This window comes from Lutra lutra, chromosome 1 (assembly GCF_902655055.1).
Source record: "Lutra lutra chromosome 1, mLutLut1.2, whole genome shotgun sequence".
NCBI classification, from domain to species: Eukaryota; Metazoa; Chordata; class Mammalia; order Carnivora; family Mustelidae; genus Lutra; species Lutra lutra.
In genome coordinates, this window is record NC_062278.1 from 152,062,620 (window position 1) to 152,088,404 (window position 25,785).

At 39.3% G+C, this 25,785-nt stretch overlaps 1 protein-coding gene across 2 annotated transcripts in view; it reads left to right on the forward strand.

The window, feature by feature from the left end:
- The window catches only part of ULK4 (unc-51 like kinase 4), a 677,717-nt gene that overhangs the window by 244,810 nt on the left and 407,122 nt on the right, over positions 1-25,785 (forward strand). For both annotated transcript variants that reach the window (XM_047739616.1, XM_047739608.1), the window contains exons 28-30: positions 1,356-1,407; positions 1,519-1,663; positions 23,362-23,454. In XM_047739616.1, coding sequence (XP_047595572.1) covers positions 1,356-1,407; positions 1,519-1,663; positions 23,362-23,454 — 290 coding nt within the window. The remainder of the gene's footprint in view (positions 1-1,355; positions 1,408-1,518; positions 1,664-23,361; positions 23,455-25,785) is intronic.

The following is a 25,785-nucleotide window of genomic DNA, read 5'->3' on the forward strand; positions in this document are numbered from 1 at the left end:
TACTTCAGAATTTTATTTGTTGTTGTAGATTGTATCTTAATTATGTCATTTGATTGGTTATATTGTAGGCATATAGGAATACTAATTTTTGTCTCTTCATCTTCTGATGATCTTGCTTTTTGTCCATGCTTAACTGTTCTTTAAACTTGGACACTTAGATCATTTATGTCAGTCCCACTTCTCTAAAGCCTTTAAGGTAAGTGTTGATCATGTTAATAGGTGTTAATAGTAGGATATATTTCTTTCCTTTGCATGGTTTTTGCTTTTGACATAACTGCAAATTTAGAGCTGTCAAGATTCCTTAGTGGAGCAGGGTATTGAGGCTTTCAGTGACGTGACATCACTTAATGGAAGAGGATAAACAAAACATCTCTAGTTCTTAGGGTTCTTGCACAAATATCAAGATATAATATCATATATAAACTTTTTTTATATAAAGTGGAGCTAGAGTAGGTTCATTCTGATGGTCTACTCCCCATGTGTGGAGATCTTTATCTGTGCAGAGCTTCCTTTCCTTGGTTTGGACAGCAAGATGATACTGTTGGGGTGTGACCAGTTTCTCCTGCCCTTTTTTCAGTGTAGAGAGAAAAAATTCTTTTTTTTTTTTTTCAGTGTAGATAGAACAAATACATATTTCAGGGTCTGGAATAAATTCAGTTGTAAACAACAGGAATTTTGTTTATTGTTGCCAAAATAGTTCATCAAATGAGGGAGTAGGTTTCCAAATTAGATGTGGAAATGACTTGTCCTTCTTCATTTTTCATTTTCATCCAGGGGAATAATTTTGTTATTTTGGAGTAGGTTTCAAACCATATTTGATTGTGCTCTGTCTGAAACTACGAGGAAGTCCTAGAGGTGGTTTGTGGAGTGGATTTATAACTTTTGAATCAGTTTCTAAAAACACCCAAGGTTAACTTGTCATGGCTCTTCGATGTATTTAATAAAGCATGAGGATTGGGTATCTCCTTTTTCTTCCAATATTTTGATTGTGTAGTTTAAATTTGAGTAATGATCACCAGCTTATATATGTTAATTTGGTGATTTAGTCAACCCATGCCAACCGGATTTTGTGTTATATATATATAGTAAAGTTTCTTTTGTAAACTCTGAAGGTTTGATAAATTACCATTTTGATGATCATAATGTCATTTTGACCTGAGGAATTTTTCAGAGTTAAATGAGCTTGGTGGTTTATTAAATGTCATGCAGAGTTTAAATCCAGGATAAATTTAGCTTTTGATTTTCCCCCCTCTTTTGATTAGTGATTCTGTCAGTGCGAAAAGTACTGATAGTAGTTAATACCAGTTTTGTGGTTAAAAAGATTGGAACCAAATCTTTTATGTCTTTTCTTTAAGGTTGTTGACTATATCCTGCCACCCTTGATCTCCTTGGTTCAGAGCCAAAATGGTAAGTGTGACCACATCAGCGAGAATGCCATTAGGTACACATTCAGTTTTCATATCTCTCCATGTACTCATATTCTTAGTGGTTTTGTTTTTGTTTTTTTTTTCTTTCAAGTGGAGTGGAGACTCTTCAGCTTGCGGTTACTCTCAGAAACCACATCTCTACTCGTGAACCAGGAGGTTCGGGATGATAAGAAGGAGGCGAATGTCGACTTTGACAGCAATCTGCTAGCTCTCATTAGAGACGTCTTACTTCCCCAGTAAGTCCCACATGCTGCATTCACGCAGAGAAGTGTAGGATGTCCAGGATGCTTCTGTCAAATGAGGGCCAATGCTGGGGTTGGGCTCTGTGTCCTATGCTACTACACTGCATAGAAGCCAGGAGAATCCATTTAGAGCCATCCCTGTTTTCCCTAAGGCACAGGACTCTGAGGTTATGCAGACTTACAGGTTTTTGTGGCCAGAGGGATAAAGTTTATTATTCAAGGTCAACACTGTAAGACTCTTGGAAACATGGAATCAGGACGTTTCCTGGCTCTGCTCTGAAATAATAGAGATGGAAAGAAATCTTCCTTCACCCCAAACTCTTGGAATGGAAATTAAACTTATTTACAAACAGGGTATTTTGGGGGAGGAGTGGAGTGGAGATGGTGCTAGAACAAGTAATGTTCTACTACTGACGAACAGGAGGGGGTTATTTTTTTCCTTTGACTCCATGGTGCACATAGAAACATACAGGAGGATGACAGTTGAGAGGACCCAAGGACAACATGTGAAACTCTAAAATGACATCTTATAATTGAGGGACACTGAAGTTTTTTTTCCCCCCTACTGTGAGTCTTATCAAACAGAAGGACAGGGCTGCCTGGTTTTATTATTCTTTCCTTTAGTACGCTTCAGAGATGTTGCATCTTTCACAATTGAAGGTCAACCCTCTGTCGAGCAAGTCTTTCCAGTAATATTTGTTCACCTCATGTCTCTGGGTTACATTTTGGTAATCCTCACATTGTTTCAGACTTTATTATTATTGTATTTGTTACATTGATCTGTGATCAGTGATCATGACTTGCTGAAAGCTCAGGTGGTGTTAGCCTTTTTTAGTAATAAAGTTTTTTTAAGCCAAGGTACATGCATGTTTTTAGACATAATGCTGTTGCACACTTACTAGACTATTTAGTACAGTGTAAATGAACTTTTATATGAGCTGGAAAACCACAGAGTTCCTTTGACCTGTTTCGTTGCCGCATTTGCTTTGCTGTGGTGGTCTGGAAGGTAACCCACAAAACCCCACTGTATGCCTGGAACAAGAGCTGAGAAACGTATGCCAGATATCACTGTTCAAGGAAAGATAACAGAATTCAACAGAGGCCAGATTGCATGTTCTGCATTGGTGTGCCTGCCTGCTCACAGGCACAGGCTTCCTCAGGGTCCAGGCTGTCTGAGCTCGACAGGTTTTCAGGAGTGGCAGTTTCACCAAATGTCCCCATCAGTTTGTCCCACTTTTCCAGATCACTGGTGCTCATGTAAGAAAAAACTCATTTCCATACTATATAGATGCCAGATCTGATCATATTCTGAAGCATTCAACCCCCATCATTGGTTTAGGAAGGTTCATCTTATGAAGCGCGTGGCCAGTGTGTATGAACCTCTTCCTGGCAGAGGGGCCTATCTCGACTGCTTGGAGCTGGATCTGTAATAGCTTGGTTTATAAAGCCAGACTGTTTCTTTTATTTCTGCACTGCTGCAGGTGGTTTCAGGGAGACTCCTGATAATGAATATATACTGTTAGAATACGTTTGATACCCAAAGTAAGAACGTGGCTCTCTATAGGAAGAAACACTGTTAAACTTTCTCATGTGAGAAACTATCAGTAAATGTATTTTTGGTTCCATTTGTTATCTCTGAGTGTGTATGTTTGTACTCCTGTGGGTAAATATAAGATTAGAACCTTCTCTCACGGGATTAATTCTTTCTTTCAGTGCCATCTTACACTTCTAAACCATATGTAATTATTTACATCTTTCTGATAAGAAAATGCCCCAAAATATTTTTTATTTTTTTGTGAAAAGTGTAATTTTTGAAAGATTTGCTTTGGCTATCTGCTGTCTAACAGCTTGTAGAGAAGCATTTCTCAGGACCTGAGATGTGCCCTCCACAGTAGGGACAGGATTTTCTTTAACAGGACTTCACAGGTTATTTTTTTTTTTAAGAAATTGATTTATTTTTATTTAAGTTCAATTAACATACAATGTGTTATTGGTTTTGGAGGTTGAGGTCAGTGATTCATTAGTCTTATATAATACCCAGTGGCTCATTATATCCTGTGCCTTCATCCTAATGCCTATCCCCCCACCCTCCACCCCTCCAAGAGCCCTCAGTTTGTTTCCTATGCTTATGAGTCTCTGATGGTTTGTCTCCCTCTCTAATTTCTTATTTTTTCTTCTCTTCCCCTGTGATCCTCTGTTTTGTTTCTTAAATTCCACATATCAGTAACATCATATGATAATTGTCTTTTTCTGATTGACTTATTTCACTTAGTGTAATACCCTCTAGATCCATCCACATTGTTGCAAATGGCAAAATTTTGTGTTTGGTTTTTTTTTTTTCTGATGCCTGAGTAGTATTCCATTGTATAAATTAATGTACCATATATTCTTTATCCATTTATTGGTCAATGGACATCTGGGTTCTTTTCATAGTTTGGCTATTGTGGACATTGCTGCTGTAAATATTGTGCCCCTTCGCATCACTACACTTGTACCTTTAGGGTAAATTCCCAGTAGTGCAGCTGCTGGGTCATAGGGTAGTTCTATTTTCAACTTTTTAGGAACTTCCATACTGTTTTCCAGAGTGGCTGCACCAGCTTGCATTCCCACTAAGAGTGTAGGGGAGGGTTCCCCTTTCTCCACATCCTCGCCAACATCTGTTGTTTCCCGACTTGTTAATTTTAGCCATTCTGATTGGTGAGGACCTCACAGGTTACCAATAGCTGGTTAACACCCATGCAAATATGAAATAAAATTTCTTCCTATCTGGAGTTTGCCCACTTTTGGAAGAGTTTGTAAAATAAAAAGTGTTAAATCTATAATTCCACACTTTTGTTTTACTCATCTGATTTGGAATAAATAGTATGCACTTCCTATAATGTGTATCTTTTTCCAGAGTTGAGGAATTATGGAGGAAAATACAAATAAAACCACATGACAACTCAAGAACAGAAGTAATGTAGATGAGTTCAGGTGTTCATTAAGCAATTTGAAATCTACTTTGGATAATATTACAGAATTGATTAGAATATAGTACAGGTTGTTTTCAAAGCTTGTGGACTGACTCTGATGTGATGCATAGATCTTGGCTCTACATTTTGTTCTTTTGGCCTTGTTTTCTAATCTCCCAGAATGGGGGCAGTAGTATCTACCTCAGAAGATAGTTGTGGGGATTAAATAGGATATGTCTTGTGAAGCTTAGTATAGTGTGTGGGACACGGTACACTCTTGACAATAGTAGCTCTGGTACATTTATTATAACCTTACCTTAGTAACCTTTAAAAGGAAGATTGTGATAGAACAATAATAATAGTAATAGCACATACTTCAAAGAGGTGAAATAGCCATTAAAATAGGTATTGCTGAATGTGCCTAACCAGCATGTAGAGTAAGGGCTCAGTAAATGTTAAATAAAAACTTAAAAATGAAATCTAATGTATTCATTTAACCTTGATTCTGGAAAACTAGAAATCTTGGCAAGGAGTTTGGTCTTTGATGACAGCTCTTAGTGATTGTAAGTTTAGAAATGCTAATCAAAGAAAATTCATATTCTTCACTGAGTAGGTGAATATATGACTTAAGAATGATGAGAAATCTTGCCATTTGTGACAACGTGAATGGACCTAGAGGATATTATGCTAAGTGAAATAAAGCAGACAGAGAATGACAAGTACCATATGGTTTCACTTGTATGTGAAATCTAAAAAAACAAAACAATTAAAACAAAAACAGCCTCATAGATACAGGAAATAAACTGTTGGCTACCTGAAGAGGGTGGTGGGGGGAATGCGGGAGGCTGGTGAAATAGGTGAAGGGGGTTAAGGGTATAAGCTTGTTGGTTATGGACATTGGGGAGGGTATGTGATATGGTGAGTGCTGTGAAGTGTGTAAGCCTGATGATTCATATACCTGTACCCCTGGGGTAAATAATACATTGTATGTTGTACATACAACATACATAATACATTGTATGTTAATAAAATAATAATAATAAAAATAATTTAAAAACGTATAAGCTTGCAGTTATAAAATAAATAAGTTGAGGGATGTTACGTGCAGCTTACCCAACATCAATAATATTGTACCATACAGTGACAGATAACGGTAACTAGACTTATCATAGGGATCATTTTATAATGTACAAAAATATCGAATCCCATGATGTGCACCTGAAACTAATAAAATCTTGTATGTCTCTTGTATGTTAGTGAAAGAATAGTGAAGTTTCTACAGTTTATAAGAGTGACATGGCATTGGCTTCGGCTTGTCAAATATACATACTAATATCCATATTTTTAATTTTGTTGAAAAAATTTTTAAAAGATTTTATGTATTTGACAGCACCAGCAGTGGGAGCAGCAGAGGGAGAGAGAGAGGCAGGCTCTCTCCTGAACAGGGAGCACTATGTGGGGTTCCATCCCAGGACCCTGGGATCATGACCTGAGCTGAAGGCAGATGTTTAACTGACTAAGCCACCTAGGTGCCCCATAATTTTGTTAAAGTTTTAATCTTACTTTCGGGGTGCCTGGGTGGCTCAGTTGTTGAGCATCAGCCTTCGGCTAAGGTCATAATCCCAGGGTCCTGGGATTGAGCCCAATGTAGGACTCCCTGCTCAGCAGGAAGCCTGCTTCTTCCTCTCCCACTACCCCAGCTTGTGTTCCCTCTCTCACTGTGTCTCTCTTTGCCAAATAAATAAATAAAATCTTTCAAGAAAAAAAGTTTTAATCCTTCTTTGACTTTAATACTTTGGCTAAAGCCAAGAGGATAGGCTTTTCATGCACATATACAGTAGGCTTTCCAGTTTTTACACGGAAGTGTTATGTTAGGACTTTTATTTGCAAACAGTAACACTCAAACTAATTTGGAAAATACTCATGTGCTCACATTATGAGCTCGTGCTGGCATCAAATATAGCTGGATTCAGGGGTGTGAGTGATGTCGACATTCCTGTGTGTTTGTGTCTACAGCTATGTGGCTTTGTTCTCAGAAAGGCTCTTTCTACTTGGTGGTTAAATGGTTCCTGGGTGTTGATCCTCTGGAAAGAGTGGATGTCTCTTCTAAAAACCTTAACAAAATGTTCAGGGAGCACAGTAATTTAATCTTGTTAAGTACCATGTAATACCTGTGTTCCAGTGCTTATCAGAACTGCTAGTGATATGAATGAAAACTCAATTGTAAGAATAAATATCTTATTAAATATTAGTTATGGTTCTCAGAAAAATAGAACTGGTAGGATGTATGTATATAAAGAAAGAGATTTACAATAAGGAAATTTGCTCACATGACTATAGAGGCTGAGACGGCCCAAGATCAGCAGTCTGTAGGCTAGAGACCCAGAGAGCCTATGGTGTAGTTCTGGCTTGAGTCCGAAGGCCTGAGAACCAGGCCAGCTGGTAGGGTATATAGCAGTCTGAAAGCTGACAGGCTGGAGACTGAAGAAGAGCCGATGCTTCCAGTCCAAAGGTGGCTGAAGAACAATGTCCCAGCTCAGTGCAGTAGAACAGAGGTGTTCTCTTTCACTCGGCCTTTTTGTTTTACCCAGGTCTTGAACTGATTTGATGAGTCCCACCCACACGAGGGAGGGCAATCTGCTTTACTTAGTTTACTGACTCAAATGTTAATCTCATCCAGACAGACCCAGAATGATGTTTGACCAAATAACTGTGCTCATGTGGCCCAGTCAAGTTAACACATAAAATTAACCATCACCTCATCTATCATAAATATCCTGGATGGATTGCTTTCTATATAATTCATGTATTAATATAAAAGAAGTGTTACCTCTTTGCAGTGTACATGCTTTGCTTTCTGAAGAGATGAACTTTAGTTGTAAGTATTGGTTTAGTGCCTTTTCTGTGTGGAAAATTATAATACCACTGATAGAGAGGTGGTATTTCAGTTAGATTTTGAAATCTAGGTAGGGTTGCATAGAAAAACAGTAGGTCTTCTAGGCAAGATTGGGTTACGCAAAGGTGTGGAATGCACAGAGTAGTGAGTGGTAAACAGGCCAGCTTATTTCCAGTGGACAGCTGCATGGGATAGTTACATGAAGTGAGCTGGAGAGAGAATGTTTTTTCTCCCAATCAGCTTATTTATTCATTGGCACTAATTGAGCACATCTTACTATATAGGCATATTTCTAGTTTCTGGGAATATAATAACGACCAAGACAGGCACAGCCTTTTTGGAACGTGTACTGTGTGGTAGAGCCAAATATTTCAGACATTGATACTTTTTAACTGAACAAGTCTGTAAGTCCTGCAAATAAAAATGTTTAGTTAAGTATAAATTAAATGTTGAAGCCAACTTCCTTCAACAGTGTGCCTGTGTAATGTTCATAGACCTGTCACGAACACATGTTCTTTCTGAAACATTTTGTTTGTTTACTATCCCTTGGCTTTTGAATTTCACAATTCACCCATTTAACTTTCTGAAGCTCAGTGTTTCTCAACATTTTATGACCTTAAGACACTATTTCCTATGGCTTATCTATTACCATCTCCCAGAACTCTTTTGATCACAGTTTTGAAATACTACTCAAAGGCTTTTCCATTAAAATCAGGAACAAGAAAAAGATGCTCACCATCAAAACTTCCTTGTAACGTTGCATCATGAGAATTAACTAATGTAATAATACAAGAATATTAAACTCTGAATTTTCCATTAGCTCTGTATTGGTGTATAACGAATTATCACACACTGAGTGGCTTAAACCAACATCTACTTAGTTCTGTAGGTGGGAAGTCTGACAAACCGTGACTGGGATCTCTGTCCTGGATCTCACACCCCTGAAGTCAGGTGTCCCTGGTCTGAGTCCTTGCCTGGAGACTATGAGAGAAACCTGCTTCTGGGCTCAGTCAGGTTGTTGGCAGAATTCAGTTTCTCATAGTTTGCATTCATTTCTTAAGGCTGAATTACCACACACTGACTGGCTTAAAACAAGAGAAATTTATTTTTGATAGTTCAGGAGGTCAGAAGTTCAAATTCAAAGTCTTGGTGGTGTTAGTTTCCTTTTGGATGTTCTGAGGGAGAAACCATGCCTCTCTCCTGGCTTCTGATGGCTGCCAACAGCCTTGGGTTTATAGCTGCGTCCCCTCCAATCTCTGCCTCTTTTTTCACATGGCCTTCTCCCCTGTGTCCGCCTTGAGTTTGCCTCTCCTTTTCTCATATAAGGATATCTGTCATTACGTTTAAGGCCTACCTTAAATTATCTTGAGATCCTTAACCACATCTGCACGGCTTCTTCCAAATAAAGTCATATTCACAGGTACTGGGGGTTAGGACATGGACAGATTTGGGCCCATTATTCACCTCAGTACACAGTCATAGGACCAGAGTCCCTGTTTCTGTGCTGCCTTGTGTTCCGTTAGCGTGCCCACATTTCTTCTCACTGTTCCCTCCATCTTTACGTCAGCAACAATTGTCAAACCTCCCTTGTGCTTGCAGCCTTTCTGAGTTCCTTGTCTGCCTGCCACCAGTTGGAGAAGACTCTGCATGCTAAAGTTGGTGATGTTGGCCTTTGGTAGTCTGGGTCTTGTGATTAGAATAAACTTGCGATGAAATCTTGGTTCTGCCACACTTGGTGCATGTGCTCTTACTTCTTGCTCCTCTCCTTCCCTCTTTCAGTCTCACCCGCTCTGAGATGGTTGGAATGCCACTAATGTAACTGATTCACGAGAAAAAGTTTTTTCCTGGGAAGAAAGATAACCATATATACTCAGGAAATTGCTATGATTTCCTTCAGCAGAGAGACAAGATTTGATTTGAAAGGTTCATGCAGAAGAGGCAATATTTAATGAAACTTGAGTCCAGAGTTACTCCATCAATTAAAATTGACACCTCTCAGAAGTTTAATATCAAATTCATTATCAATGGACTTGTAGTATCAAAAGTAGTCTTCTTCTGACTGTTTTTTCCCCCAAGACTTGTTCCAAAAGGTGAGGACATTTCTCTTTCAGTATTTAGCCATAAATGGGACTAGATCTGGTTCACTCAGGAAAGACACCATTGCTCTTCTTGGGAAAGAGGAAATTTTAATATTCATACAAAGGTAGATCATGTCATTTGTACTACATTTTGTGATTGTGTATATGAGGTTTAAAGCCCTCTCTCCTTCCCTCCCCTCAATAAATATATTTTGAGTGACTTCCACATGCCAGGCACTGGGGATGCTATGATGGGTAAGATTGGATCCCTGCCCCTCAGTGCAATTACATTCTAGTGGGTGAGACAAAGCAGTAAACAGATAAATAAGATGATTGCAGTTAATTTTGAGCATTGTAAAGAAAAAACATAAAACAGTGTCAGGGGATAGAGAATGATCATAAGGAGAAAGAGAAAGGGGTTGTTTTAGGTAGAATAGTCAGGAAAAGCTTTATGCCAGGTAGCAAGCCATGGGGAAAATCTCTATGGAATTTGCCTTTGCTAGGCTGGAAGTACTTTGCCAACATGTATTTTAGTTTTCATATTTTCTTTTAGCTTTGTGTGTTTTGAAAAGAGATCATGCTGATATAAATGTGCTTACAGTGTTTTTATGACAATATGGCATTCAGCATTTCTCTCCTGGGGAAAATGAGTATTGCCTTTCATCTTTATAATTCTCTTGTGACCTGTGCAATCATCAGGGCCATAATGACTTCATAAATTATTAAGACTTTGTTTTTTAGAATCTCAGAAAGAGCTATATTTTTTACAAATTAGAATTGTATTTTCTCTTAGAAATTGGAATTTGTAAGTGGATTCCATTAGTAGCAATACACTGTAGAGCTCTTTATCTGGGTTTGAAATAATATCCAGTAAAAGTCGTGAGTTTGACTACCTGGCTTATGTGTTGGTGACTTAACAGGCATCCAGATGGTTCTTTATTGTGCCTTTGTCTCCCTTAACCACAAATATCCTATGTTAAAATAGATGTGAACTTGGCCATCTCTGATGGAAATCAGAACAGAGTATTTCAGTTTTAGCTTTCCCTCAGATAATTTTATTTTATAGATAAAATTTGAATCACAACTATTTTTGTAACCTAAAGAAGCATCATAATGTTCTACTTTGTTCCTTTTTCTTAATCCTTCTATGTTTTGAGTGTCTTCCTAAAGCAGTGCATTGAGGTACAGTGATCCCTCCTGGGATGTAATCTCTAGGAATCTAAAGTAGGATAATCTCAGAGTTAAAGTAAGGACAGATATTCTTGTATCCTTCTGAATCAGGATAATTCTAATGCTCCAGTACTTTGGATAATATTTGGTTAACTTTGAGTGTTGCTTTATTGAAGCCTTTTTTTTTTTTTTTAATTTTTTTATTTTTTTCAGCATAACAGTATTCATTATTTTTGCACCACACCCAGTGCTCCATGCAATCCGTGCCCTCTACAATACCCACCACCTGGTGCCCCCAACCTCCCACCCCCCACCCCTTCAAAATTCTCAGATCGTTTTTCAGAGTCCATAGTCTCTCATGGTTCACCTCCCCTCCCAATTTCCCTCAACTCCCTTCTCCTCTCCATCTCCCCTTGTCCTCCATGCTATTTGTTATGCTCCACAAATAAGTGAAACCATATGATAATTGACTCTCTCTGCTTGATATTTCACTCAGCATAATCTCTTCCAGTCCCGTCCATGTTGCTACAAAACTTGGGGATTCATCCTTTCTTTTTTTTTTTTTTTACAGCTTTATAAACATATATTTTTATCCCCAGGGTTACAGGTCTGCGAATCGCCAGGTTTACACACTTCACAACACTCACCATAGCACATACCCTCCCCGATATCCATAACCACACCCCCTCTCCCAACCCCCTCCCCCCATCAACCCTCAGTTTGTTTTGTGAGATTAAGAGTCACTTATGGTTTGTCTCCCTCCCAATCCCATCTTGTTTCATTTACTCTTCTCCTACCCCCTCAACCCCCCATGTTGCATCTCCTCTCCCTCATATCAGGGAGATCATATGATAGTTGTCTTTCTCCGATTGACTTATTTCGCTAAGCATGATACCCTCTAGTTCCATCCACGTCGTCGCAAATGGCAAGATTTCATTTCTTTGATGGCTGCATAGTATTCCATTGTGTATATATACCACATCTTCTTTATCCATTCGTCTGTAGATGGACATCTAGGTTCTTTCCATAGTTTGGCTATTGTAGACATTGCTGCTATAAACATTCGGGTGCACGTGCCCCTTCGGATCACTATGTTTGTATCTTTAGGGTAAATACCCAGCAGTGCAATTGCAGGGTCATAGGGTAGTTCTATTTTCAACATTTTGAGGAACCTCCATGCTGTTTTCCAGAGTGGTTGCACCAGCTTGCATTCCCACCAACAGTGTAGGAGGGTTCCCCTTTCTCCGCATCCTCGCCAGCATCTGTCATTTCCTGACTTGTTCATTTTAGCCATTCTGACTGGTGTGAGGTGATATCTCATGGTGGTTTTTGATTTGTATTTCCCTGATGCCGAGTGATATGGAGCACTTTTTCATGTGTCTGTTGCCATCTGGATGTCTTCTTTGCAGAAATGTCTGTTCATGTCCTCTGCCCATTTCTTGATTGGATTATTTGTTCTTTGGGTGTTGAGTTTGCTAAGTTCTTTATAGATTTTGGACACTAGCCCTTTATCTGATATGTCATTTGCAAATATCTTCTCCCATTCTGTCAGTTGTCTTTTGGTTTTTTTAACTGTTTCCATTGCTGTGCAAAAGCTTTTGATCTTGATAAAATCCCAAAAGTTCATTTTTGCCCTTGCTTCCCTTGCCTTTGGTGATGTTCCTAGGAAGATGTTGCTGCGGCTGACGTCAAAGAGGTTGCTGCCTGTGTTCTCCTCGAGGATTTTGATGGATTCCTTTCTCACATTGAGATCCTTCATCCATTTTGAGTCTATTTTCGTGTGTGGTGTAAGGAAATGATCCAATTTCATTTTTCTGCATGTGGCTGTCCAATTTTCCCAACACCATTTATTGAAGAGGCTGTCTTTGTTCCATTGGACATTCTTTCCTGCTTTGTCGAAGATGAGTTGACCATAGAGTTGAGGGTCCATTTCTGGGCTCTCTATTCTGTTCCATTGATCTATGTGTCTGTTTTTGTGCCAGTACCATGCTGTCTTGATGATGACAGCTTTGTAATAGAGCTTGAAGTCCGGAATTGTGATGCCACCAACTTTGGCTTTCTTTTTCAATATTGCTTTGGCTATTCGAGGTCTTTTCTGGTTCCATATACATTTTAGGATTATTTGTTCCATTTCTTTGAAAAAAATGGATGGTACTTTGATAGGAATTGCATTAAATGTGTAGATTGCTTTAGGTAGCATAGACATTTTCACAATATTTATTTTTCCAATCCAGGAGCATGGAACATTTTTCCATTTCTTTGTGTCTTCCTCAATTTCTTTCATGAGTACTTTATAGTTTTCTGAGTATAGATTCTTAGTCTCTTTGGTTAGGTTTATTCCTAGGTATCTTATAGTTTTGGGTGCAATTGTAAATGGGATGGACTCCTTAATTTCTCTTTCTTCTGTCTTGTTGTTGGTGTAGAGAAATGCAACTGATTTCTGTGCATTGATTTTATATCCTGACACTTTACTGAATTCCTGTACAAGTTCTAGCAGTTTTGGAGTGGAGTCTTTTGGGTTTTCCACATAGAGTATCATATCATCTGCGAAGAGTGATAGTTTGACTTCTTCTTTGCCGATTTGGATGCCTTTAATTTCCTTTTGTTGTCTGATTGCTGAGGCTAGGACTTCTAGTACTATGTTGAATAGCAGTGGTGATAACGGACATCCCTGCCGTGTTCCTGACCTTAGCGGAAAAGCTTTCCGTTTTTCTCCATTGAGAATGATATTTGCGGTGGGTTTTTCATAGATGGCTTTGATAATATTGAGGTATGTGCCGTCTATCCCTACACTTTGAAGAGTTTTGATCAGGAAGGGATGCTGTACTTTGTCAAATGCTTTTTCAGCATCTATGGAGAGTATCATATAGTTCTTGTTCTTTCTTTTATTAATGTGTTGTATCACATTGATTGATTTGCGGATGTTGAACCAGCCTTGCAGCCCTGGAATAAATCCCACTTGGTCGTGGTGAATAATCCTTTTAACGTACTGTTGAATCCTATTGGCTAGTATTTTGGCGAGAATTTTTGCATCTGTGTTCATCAAGGATATTGGTCTGTAGTTCTCTTTTTTGTTGGGATCCTTGTCTGGTTTTGGGATCAAGGTGATGCTGGCCTCATCAAATGAGTTTGGAAGTTTTCCTTCTATTGCTATTTTTTGGAACAGTTTCAGGAGAATAGGAATTAGTTCTTCTTTAAATGTTTGGTAGAATTCCCCCGGGAAGCCGTCTGGCCCTGGGCTTTTGTTTGTTTGGAGATTTTTGATGACTGTTTCAATCTCCTTACTGGTTATGGGTCTGTTCAGGCTTTCTATTTCTTCCTGGTTCAGTTGTGGTAGTTTATATGTCTCTAGGAATGCATCCATTTCTTCCAGATTGTCAAATTTGTTGGCGTAGAGTTGCTCATAGTATGTTCTTATAATTGTCTGTATTTCTTTGGTGTTCGTTGTGATCTCTCCTCTTTCATTCATGATTTTATTTATTTGGGTCCTCTCTCTTTTCTTTTTGATAAGTCTGGCCAGGGGTTTATCAATCTTATTAATTCTTTCAAAGAACCAGCTCCTAGTTTCGTTGATTTGTTCTATTGTTTTTTTGGTTTCTATTTCATTGATTTCTGCTCTGATCTTTATGATTTCTCTTCTCCTGCTGGGTTTAGGGTTTCTTTCTTGTTCTTTCTCCAGCTCCTTTAGGTGTAGGGTTAGGTTGTGTACCTGAGACCTTTCTTGTTTCTTGAGAAAGGCTTGTACCGCTATATATTTTCCTCTCAGGACTGCCTTTGTTGTGTCCCACAGATTCTGAACCGTTGTGTTTTCATTATCATTTGTTTCCATAAATTTTTTCAATTCTTCTTTGATTTCCTGGTTGACCCATTCATTCTTTAGAAGGATGCTGTTTAGTCTCCATGTATTTGGGTTCTTTCCAAATTTCCTCTTGTGATTGAGTTCTAGCTTTAGAGCATTGTGGTCTGAAAATATGCCGGGAATGATCCCAATCTTTTGATACCGGTTGAGACTTGATTTAGGACCAAGAATGTGATCTATTCTGGAGAATGTTCCATGTGCACTAGAGAAGAATGTGTATTCTGTTGCTTTGGGATGAAATGTTCTGAATATATCTGTGATGTCCATCTGGTCCAGTGTGTCATTTAAGGCCTTGATTTCCTTGTTGATCTTTTGCTTGGATGATCTGTCCATTTCAGTGAGGGGAGTGTTAAAATCCCCTACTATTATTGTATTCTTGTCGATGTGTTTCTTTTGTTTTGTTATTAATTGGTTTATATAGTTGGCTGCTCCCACGTTAGGGGCATAGATATTTAAAATTGTTAGATCTTCTTGTTTGACAGTTCCTTTGAGTATGATATAGTGTCCTTCCTCATCTCTTATTATAATCTTTGGCTTAAAATCTAATTGATCTGATAGAAGGATTGCCACTCCTGCTTTCTTCTGATGTCCATTAGCATGGTAAATTCTTTTCCACCCCCTCACTTTAAACCTGGAGGTGTCTTCGGGTGTAAGATGAGTTTCTTGTAGGCAACATATAGATGGGTTTTGTTTTTTTATCCATTCTGATACCCTGTGTCTTTTGATTGGGGCATTTAGCCCATTCACATTCAGGGTAAGTATTGAGAGATATGAATTTAGTGCCATTGTATTGCCTGTAAGGTGACTGTTATTGTATATTGTCTCTGTTTCTTTCTGATCTACTACTTTGAGGGTCTCTCTTTGCTTAGAGGACCCCTTTCAATATTTCCTGTAGAGCTGATTTGGTTTTTGCAAATTCTTTCAGTTTTTGTTTGTCCTGGAAGCTTTTAATCTCTCCGTCTATTTTCAATGATAGCCTAGCTGGATATAGTATTCTTGGCTGCATGTTTTTCTCATTTAGTACTCTGAATATATCATGCCAGCTCTTTCTGGCCTGCCAGGTCTCTGTGGATAAGTCTGCTGCCAATCGAATATTTTTACCATTGTACGTTACAGACTTCTTTTCCCGGGCTGCTTTCAGGATCTTTTCTTTGTCACTAAGACTTGTCAATTTTACTATTAGGTGACGGGGTGTAGACCTATTCTTATTGATTTTGAGGGGGGTTCTCTGAACCTCCTGGATTTTGATGCTTGTTCCCTTTGCCATATTGGGGAAATTCTCTCCAATAATTCTCTCCAATATACCTTCTTCTCCCCTCTCCGTTTCCTCTTCTTCTGGAATCCCAATTATTCTAATGTTGTTTCGTCTTATGGTGTCACTTATCTCTCGAATTCTCCCCTCGTGGTCCAGTAGCTGTTTGTCCCTCTTTTGCTCAGCTTCTTTATTCTCTGTCATTTGGTCTTCTATATCGCTAATTCTTTCTTCTGCCTCATTTATCCTAGCAGTGAGAGCCTCCATTTTTGATTACACCTCATTAATAGCTTTTTTGATTTCAACTTGGTTAGATTTTAGTTCTTTTATTTCTCCAGAAAGGGCTTTTATATCTCCCGAGAGGGTTGCTTTAATATCTTCCATGCCTTTTTCAAGCCCGGCTAGAACCTTGAGAATCATCATTCTGAACTCTATATCTGACATATTACCAATGTCTGTATTGATTAGGTCCCTAGCCTTTGGTATTGCCTCTTGTTCTTTTTTTTGTTGTGAATTTTTCCGCCTTGTCATTTTGTCCAGATAAGAGTTTATGAAGGAGCAAGTAAAATACTAAAAGGGTGGCAACAACCCCAGGAAAATATGCTTTAGCCAAATCAGAAGAGATCCTGAATTGTGAGGGGGGAGAAAGGGGATAAAAAGGGGTTCAGAAAGAAAGAAAAAAAAAAACTATTAAAAAAAAGAAAGCCGATAAAGAAAAAATATAAAAAGAGGAAAAAATATATATATATTAGATAAACTATTTAAAAAACGTTAAAAAAAGAAAACGGTAAAAGTTAAAAAAAATTTAGCAGAAGAAGAGAAAAAGAAAAAAAATTGAAAAAGAAAAAAAAATTAAATTAACTGCAAGGCTAAAAAATCATGGGGAGAAAGCCATGAGTTCCGTGCTTTGCTTTCTTCTCCTCTGGAATTCCGCCGTTCTCCTTGGTAGGTGAACTTGGTCCTGGCTGGGTTTCCCGTAGATCTTCTGGGGGAGGGGCCCGTTGTAGTGATTCTGAAGCGTCTTTGCCCCAGGCGGAGTTGCACCGCCCTTACCTGGGGCCGCGCTGAGTCATCCGCTCGGGTTCGCTTTCGGGAGCTTTTGTTCCCTGAGCGCTTTCCGTAGAGTCCGGAGGACGGGAATGAAGATGGCGGCCTCCTGGTCTCCGGCCCGGAGGAGCCGAGAGCCCGGGGCCCCACTCCTCAGTGCGCCCTCAGAGAACAGCGCCAAATGACTCCCGTCACCCTGGTCTCCGGCCGCGCTCCGAGCTGACCGAGCCTTCGACCGGTCCAAGGCAACCCTGAGCTGAGAGTCACTCCTCGGCTCTGTCTCTGCAGCCGGCTTCCCCGTTCTAATACCGGTAAGCTCTGTGACACTGAGACACCCCCGATCCTTCTGCGACCCTGCGGGACCTGAGGCCGCGCTTACCCCGCCTGGGCTTCACCCCAGTTAAGCCTCTGGAGCGATGTCCCTCCGCGGAACAGACTTTTAAAAGTCCTGATTTTGCTCCGTTGCTCCGCCGCTCGCCGGGAGCCGGCCCCTCCCCCCGCGGTCTATCTTCCCGTCGCTTTGGATTCACTTCTCCGCCAGTCCTACCTTGCAGAAAGTGGTTGATTTTCTGTTTCTGGAATTGCTGTTCTTCTTCTCTTCAATCTCCCGTTGGATTTGTAGGTGTTTGCAATCTTTAGATAAGCTATTTAGCTGATCTCCCGCTACCCGAAGTAGTCTCAGCCTGCTACTTCTCCGCCATCTTGACTCCTCCCCCAATCTGAAGCCTTTTTTTTTTTTAAGCCTTTCAGGGCTTTGTAATAAAAATTTGCTGTTGGTTTTGTTGAAGAGATCCAGAAGAGCTGAGGGTTTACTCTCTGAAATTATATTTAACACTTATTTTGAAGTCATACCTATCTTTCTTTCACTTAAAAATATTAAAATATATAAATATATATGTTTGTATATACCATTTTCCTGTTTCTCCACCTACTTATGTATCTATTTAACTTCTGATATACTTAAATATCTATGCATCCATGCAAGACAACAGAATATCAGGTCACATAAAAATCAGAAGACTGAAAAATTCTCAAGATGTCAACTCTTTATTTGGTTCATGCCTTTCTCAGTTTATAAAATTTTGGAGTTGACTCAAGATAGCACCAAGATCAATTTTTGGACAAAACGGTACAGAAAATATCTAAGAGTAGGTTCTCTACTCCTTTCACAGCCATCTGGTGGGGAGGTCCTCAGCCTTCTCCACAGGCAGGTTTCACCTTCCTGCCTTTGCTGTTTGGCAGTCTTCTCTTGAGCTAACCCCACACATTTCTTTCCTCTATGCTCCAAGCTTTGAATCCATCTTGTATTCTGTTAGATATGCCTTTAAACACATATTGTCCCTTGCTCAGAAACCTTTGCATTGTAGAAAGTAACATTCACAGGACTTACCCAGCCATTCAAGGCTTTTCACATTTTGTCTCTCGCCTACCATTTTATGTTAATATCTGCCTGCTTTTCAGTATGGTTTCTCTGTTTGTGGTAAGATTTACTTAGTATTTTCTGAAATTTCCTCCTTAGAACCTGTCTTTCCTGCCTATTCCCAGATACCATACTGTGAATATCTCTGTCTATCCCAATATAAGTGGATTACTGCCTTGTATTCTACTTATCTACATTTATAAATGTACTAAAAATGATTTGAACAATTTCCAGTTACTGAATATCTAGAATTTTCCCAGTGTTTCATAATTATATATACTGCAGCAAAGAGCCACTTTTTGGGCTACATCTTTGGGTACATACTTTTCTTTTTGTTGAATCTCTAGGGTTAGAATCACTATAATACTAAAAACATTTTTAAGGGCATTTGATAGGTTTTGGCAAATTTTTTTTCAGAGATGATGAAGAGTTTATATTACCAGCTTCCCTTTATGAACTTATTTTGCTATACTCTTGTTATCTCTTGAATTCCTTTAGATGTTAGTGAAGTGGCCATTTCCCTCCATGCTTCTTGGCCATTTATATTCTTGGATGGATTTTGTCCACTATTTTTTTTTGGTTGGATATTTATTGGTTTGCAATAGCCTTTTATATATTAAGACTATCCACTCTGTTCTGCCAACATTCTGCAAATTTTCCCCTCATTTGATTCATTTATGGAGGTTTTGCCACTGAGAAATACTACTTAAAAACTTTAAAGCTATAAATATTTTTTGATTCATTTCTTTTGTCATGCTTCAAAGTGCTTCACTCAAGATTATGTGAATATTTACTCATGTTAGTATTTTAGTGGAAGTTAAAATTTTTTAATTCTTAATTTATTGGTGATATATTTTCATAAGATATGTCCTAACCATTCTAACCCCTTTTCTAAGATCACTCTTTCTTGTCCAGTGTATGTCACCGTTCTTTCCTTAGTTTAAATGTATGTTCTTGATCTCACAACACTTAATACTTATTAAGATTTTGTAAAGTAATTCAGCTTTTCATTTAGCAGGATCTTCCTCATTGTGCTTCCTTCTAAAGTTCCTTGGATATTCTATTCTTGAATCCTTCTTTCCCCTAAAATTCTCAGAGCCCACCCCACTGAGACGTAGAAATGTGAATTTGTGGCTTACTCCAAGCAGAGTGGTCCTCTTCAAGATATGGGCCTCCCCTTACCCCCAGCGGAACAGATTCTTCTTTCCACTTGGTCAGATCTTTGCTCACTTTTCCAGAGTAACTTCTCCCAATGATGCAGAGTTACTCTGATAACCTGTTTCCACTTCCTGACAGCTTACGTAATTGGGCGCCAGTTTCACAGGCACTTAGCAAGATAGGGAAGAGAACATCCCTTGGATCTCTAAATATATGATTTTTAGAAGTTTTAGAAGTGTGTTATCTCCTTTGGGGTTGATGTGGATTTAGTACAAAGGGTTTTTCCTGCCTGGGTTCCAGCTGTTTGGGACCTGGAAAAGACCCCTTATTTGGGAGGATTCTAGAACTAGAAGAGTAGGGGCTTATGTTGTTAGCGATCTCAGTCTGTATCCAGGCTCGAGGCACGTGGAGCACTCCTCTCCAGCCCCTGTCCATCAGAATGGGCCAGCTCTCCCCTGTTCAGTCTCCTTCCAAGCCTTTTCGGGAGTCCGAACTCATCACTCTTTGTTTCCTGCCAAGTCACATTCAGAGGAGTGCAAGATCCAATGACCATCAACTCAGATGCTTTATCTCTGTTTAGAAGACAAGCTTAATAAATCACAGCATTCTTCTGGCTAGTTCTTGCTGACCATTACAAACCTATCTTTGATGAAATGAAAGTATATTCAATGTATTCAGTATTTGTATTCTAAACATATTTATTATGACTCTTTTACCTTTTTTTTTTTTCCCTAAGGGTAGAAAAACATAACAGTATTTTGGGGGAACATTCTCATGCACAGGCCGGTACAAGATTCATCTCTCCCTCCCATTTCCAGATTAGATAACCTCAAACAGCTTAATACATTTGAATTTCAGTCAGTGAAGCTTCATTCTTGTGTTCTTTTTAAATGTAGATTCTACATATTCCTATTAGTTCTATTTTAAAATAGTTTGTGTCTTCTCAGTCTTCTTGGGATTGTTTATTACATTTCTAACCAGTTGTCCACATTTTCTCTCGTACTTTCCACAAGAAAAGTACAGAAGATTACATGGGAAGTTTTTCTAAATTTATAGGCTTGTGGTCCTTTCCTCAGTGATTCAGCTAAGTCTGGGAATGAGGACGGGGTGCGGGGGGGCGTCATCCAGCCTGTTTGTGTGACTCATCAGAAGCCTCCCATTTCCATTTCCATTGAAATTCTCTGGCTGACAATTTCCAAATACTGGTTGGCAGCAGAAGGGTACATCCTTCTCTTATCTGACTTAATGCCTCACTTTAAACTCAGTGCCTCAGTTTCCTTTTTCAGTATGTGTGCCCTGAAGAGCTAACTTAGGAAATGTGGAGTGTTCAAGCCCTACAAGTTACAAAGAGAGACTGACCCTTGACCTTCTTCTGGGAGATAACTTCTGAGCCTTTGGACTATCCTGCTTGATAAGAGAGTCTCTGTATACAGGGGGCCTTGAGCTGTGCCAGATACTTTATGCTAACAATGTGAATTTTGGTGGAGGCCTTGGGCTATAGCATATCAACTTGACCCCTGGAGGGGCTGGAGACTGAGCAACTAAGGTTAGCATGCAGACACATGGCCGTACCCATGTGACTGACCTCTAATGCAACTTTGGACACTAGTGCTCTAGAGAGCTTCCCTACCTGGCAGTACAGCCCGTGTGTTGTCCACAGTGTTGCTTGGAGGGTCAGTTCTGTCCAGCCGCCTCCATTGGGAAAGGACGGCTGACAGCTTGCTCCTGGTCGAGCCTGGACTCTGCCCTATGAGCCTTTCATCTACACTGGTATTCACTGTAACACACCATAATTATTAGCTTAACAGCTTTTCTGTAAGTCTTTCTAGCAAACCATTAAATCTGAAGGTCGTCTTGGGTGCCCCCAACTTAGGATGTAAGAGCTTTTTATTTTACAAGACTCTTCTAGAAAGGAATAATGATTTCTCTCTAATATGCTGAGTTGTTCCTTTTTTAGAAAGAGTTCAACCTGGATGTTAAATTTTTAATCACCTCTGAAGATGTTTCCTTGCATTTTGTTTTATTCAGATGATAAAACATATTGTTTTCCTAAATTTGATTTTTTTCACTCCTGAAATTACTGATGCTTAGGTTGTGCCCATACTGTTTTTTAACATGCCATTCTCTTTGATTTATTAACATTTATGATTTTATTATGAGTGATTGGCATTTTGACTTTTATCTTTGTCATACCTGAGCAAAACTTTTAATTGCTATAATTTAAAAATATTTTATAAGAAATCTTTCTAAAATATGGTACTTCCTGCCTCCTTAAACAGAGCACTCTACCCAGTTGAACATTTTCTTGACTCACTACCCCCATTTTGAGCATTATGGTGTGTAATGGGCCCTCTGGTCCCATTGAGGTACGAGCAGCTGCTGTTTCTACGTTAAATGCTCCCCAGACTTCTCTCTGTTTGGAGTTTGTGGGTTTGCTTTTTTTTTGTTTTCCCTATGCCTTCAAGTCCCACTTCATTCTGTAATAGTCCCTCTCTTCCCTTTACTTGGCTCCTTTTTAATGGCTGTGGGATTAGAGGCTACATAATTAAGCTGGTTATATAATGATTTCCAAAATGAGAGTAAATAGGCTCTGAGTAAGATCCTGGGGCCCTATTCGCCAGATGAAAAGCATCCGCTTCATGTCATGGATTTTTAAATATACATTTTGGGTTTGGGGAGATAGATTACTCCCTTTTTAGTTGTTGGATGTTCCAGAGAGTAGAGTCAAAAAGTTAATTGGTTTGTTTGTTCATATGTCCATCCATTTCTCCAACTGTCTATACATCCCTTCATCTGACACTTATATCTTGAGCACCTCCGCGGTGCTGTAGACCAGATAGCTGAACTTGAGTAGGTGAGACGCCCTCTGCAAACCAGCATCTGCCTCACAGATAACATGCGGGCACCGTCTGAACTGTGTTGCTGAAACTTTTAGTTAATAATAATAAAGACCTTTTTTTCATTTATTTTTAAGTTTTATTCTTTCTGGCAATAATTGTTTCAGATTTTAAAGTTTTCATAAGAAGAATATTATGTAGAAAAGAGTGAACGTAGCAGGTCTGCGACTGCTCCCCTTAGGAACGACCGCTTGCTGGACGAGAGGCTGGACCTTGGCAGGATGGCGACTTAGAAATTGGTGCTCAGAGTGTTTCCAGCCCCATTTAACTGCTGGGAGTAGTTCAGGCTGCCTGGTCTCTTATGCAGATGGCAGGGTTTATGCTGAATGCCAGCTTTCCTCTTAGGAGCGATTTTGACTCTTGTTAGAAGTTGCTAATGTGTCCAGCCCCCAACAAAAGCCTTGGTCACTTGAGTCTCTGATGGGCAGAAATATCACACGCATGTGTTGCATTTTTGTTGCTGGGGACAAGATTATTCTCTGATTGACCTCTTATGGGAGGGAGAGAACATAAGGAAGCCTGTGCACAGAATCCTCCAGTCTCCACCTGTGTCCTTCTCCTCTAGGATTCATCTGTGTATCCTAGCCATGTAGCCCTACTGAGTCTCCATCATGAGCGCATCTCTGAATTTGAAGGTGCTCTTGGGGACCCTGCCACAAATGCTTCCTTTTCCTTCTATCTTTTACCATGTGTGCAGCCCAATACTAATCCTTTTACTGGATTGTCTCATTAACTCTTCCCCAAACAGACCTCTGTGAGGCAGGTTGTTGTGCTCACGCCCTGTGGCAAAGTGAAGCTCTTCGAAGTTCCATTAGGTTAAGTATCCCTTACCAGGTCCTATTGCTCATATGTTTATTCTGGTATCTCTATGTTTGCACTTTATGGTGTATGGCTTCTGTTGTTCAGAGGAGACATGAAGTGAAGAAAACCACTGAATCCGTTTGTAATCACTTTATCATTGCAGGTATGAGCACATCCTCATAGAGCCTGACCCAGTCCCAGCATATGCTCTGAAATTGCTAGTTGCGATGACAGAACACAACCCAACTTTCACCAGGTACTATAGCTCCAGCTTTCTTTTGCCTGTTTTTAGCTGTAAAATGAATTTTATATGGTCTAAAAATGCTAGAGATGATGAGTTTCTGAAAGAGTAACATTTGAGTCACTGAAGTGGTCATTTCTCATGTTTGATGGTTTGTAGTACCTTTTATTTATGAGGTTTTGGGTCTTATTCTCATATTTTTATCCCTTACTAGAGTTTGCATACTCTGGAATTCATGATGCTTTAAAATTATAAATTGTTGGGGTGCCTGGGTGGCTCAGTTAGTTAAGTGTCTGCCTTCAGCTCAGGTCATGATCCCAAAGTTCTGAATTGAGTCCCGCGGGGAGCCAGTTTCTCCCTCTCGCTCTGCTGCTCCCCCTGCTTATGCTTTCTCACTCTTTCTGTCAAATAAATAAAATATTTTAAAAAATTATAAATTCTTTAAAGAGAAAAAACTAGGGGCACCTGGGTGGCTCAGAGGGTTAAGCCTCTGCCTTTGGCTCAGGTCATGATCTCAGTGTCCTGGGATCAAGCCCCACATCGAGCTCTCTGCTCAGCGGGGGACCTGCTTCTCCCTCTCTCTCTGCCTGCCTCTCTGCCTACTTGTGATCTCTCTCTGTGTCAAATAAATAAAATCTTTTTTTTTAAAAAAGAAAAAAATAACACACATACTTTAAAATGTCAATTGGGGCTTCCTATTGTACTGAGCAGTTGTTTATTCAATCTGTCTAGTATTTATAGACTCTTATTTTCTACTATTTTGTTAAACTGGCCTGCTTTTATTCAGCAGGGGAGAGCTTTTGCTTCTATAGAAGATACTATGTGTGATGTTGCCAAAAATTTTAGAGCTATTTTCTAGAAGAGTGGCACTGCTTTCAGTCTGGGACAGGAGAGTTGGTCAGAGAGAGCCCCAGGTCTATAGAAGGGGCAGAGAAGAGGAGGCCCTCCTTCTTTCCGTTAGGAAAGCTAGTTGTGGTTGTTAGGTGATGGCCTAGGACCTTTGGGTTTGGACACCTCTATGGTTGGTCTTTAGGAAAGAACTAAGTCACACAGCCCCAACCATCTTGTTTTCATCTGCTCTGTTGTACTGCCATGGAAGGTATTATGTAGTGATGAGCCACATTCAGTGTTAGTAGTAAACACCCGTTATGGGTGAAAGGCTGAACCGCAGCCTTTCTGGTGGCATGCCATGACTGTGTCCCTGGGCTGCCAAGGTGCTCTTGGGCTTTGGATCATCTGCAGGGCTGACGCTAAAGTAATTTCAGGCCCGTTTCCTGTGCTCTGAGCAGCCTCATTCGTTTCCAGATAGCGACATAGAAATACTACCTTGTACTCTCAATGTCATGTTGCAAAAGAATTTGGGGAGCATTTTCCCTTGCCAATTCTAAATCCTGTGTCTGTATAGCCCTTTAAAAGCCTGACCAATGAGCCCTCCAGACTTGTCACTCAAAGGTACTGTTTTCTCTTCCTACAGAAGAAATTTCATTATAAAGAGTGTATTTGTATTAGAAGTCAAATATAAATTCATATAGTTACTTCTTTACTGGAGTTTTGATACCAGGCACTAATACTGTATACTAACTGTATCCTTTCATTAGATGGGGCAGGTTGCATTTACTTTTTTAGTGCTGACTCTTGCTCACTCATGTTGCATGCTTTCTAGAATCCTTCCTCTTCTTGCCAGCTCGCTATGAAATTCATGTGAATTTCCTCACATTGAGGGGAAGAACCTAGTGAAATCAATGACCTATATACAGTCTTTTTATTTGGAAAATGAGTAGTCTTGGAAGACACTTTATTTTTTTTAAGTTTACAAGCAGAATTCAATGAACAATTTTTATAAATGTTTTTCTTTGCTTTAGTTTGACAAGTAACATCTGAATGTATTGTGTGTGCATTATAATCCAGCAGTAAAATCAAGAGGTCCTCTAGGCTTCCTTGTTCCCTCTCACACTGCCATACACAGGTCTCTGTCCCAGGGGTAATAGTTGTTGTTTTGGTGTGTATCTGTCCTGAATCTTTTCTGGGTTTTTAAATTCAATATGCATATACAGGAATAAATGACTTTGGTTTCTGGTTGTTGATTTAAAAAAAATCAGAGGTAGTATCACTATGTATTTTTCTGGAATTTGCCTTTTTATTTATCAAAATTGTTAGAAGATTTTTTACATCAGTATTTATTCATACTCTTGTGATATCTTTGCTAAGGTATGAAAATGAGATTTCATTTTGCATTTATTTATCTACTGATAATGTTGAACCACTTAATGTTTATTTACTATATTTAATTAAATTATAAAAGGTGTATAGCCTTCAATCTTTAGTTCTACTTCAAAGTATCTCTTG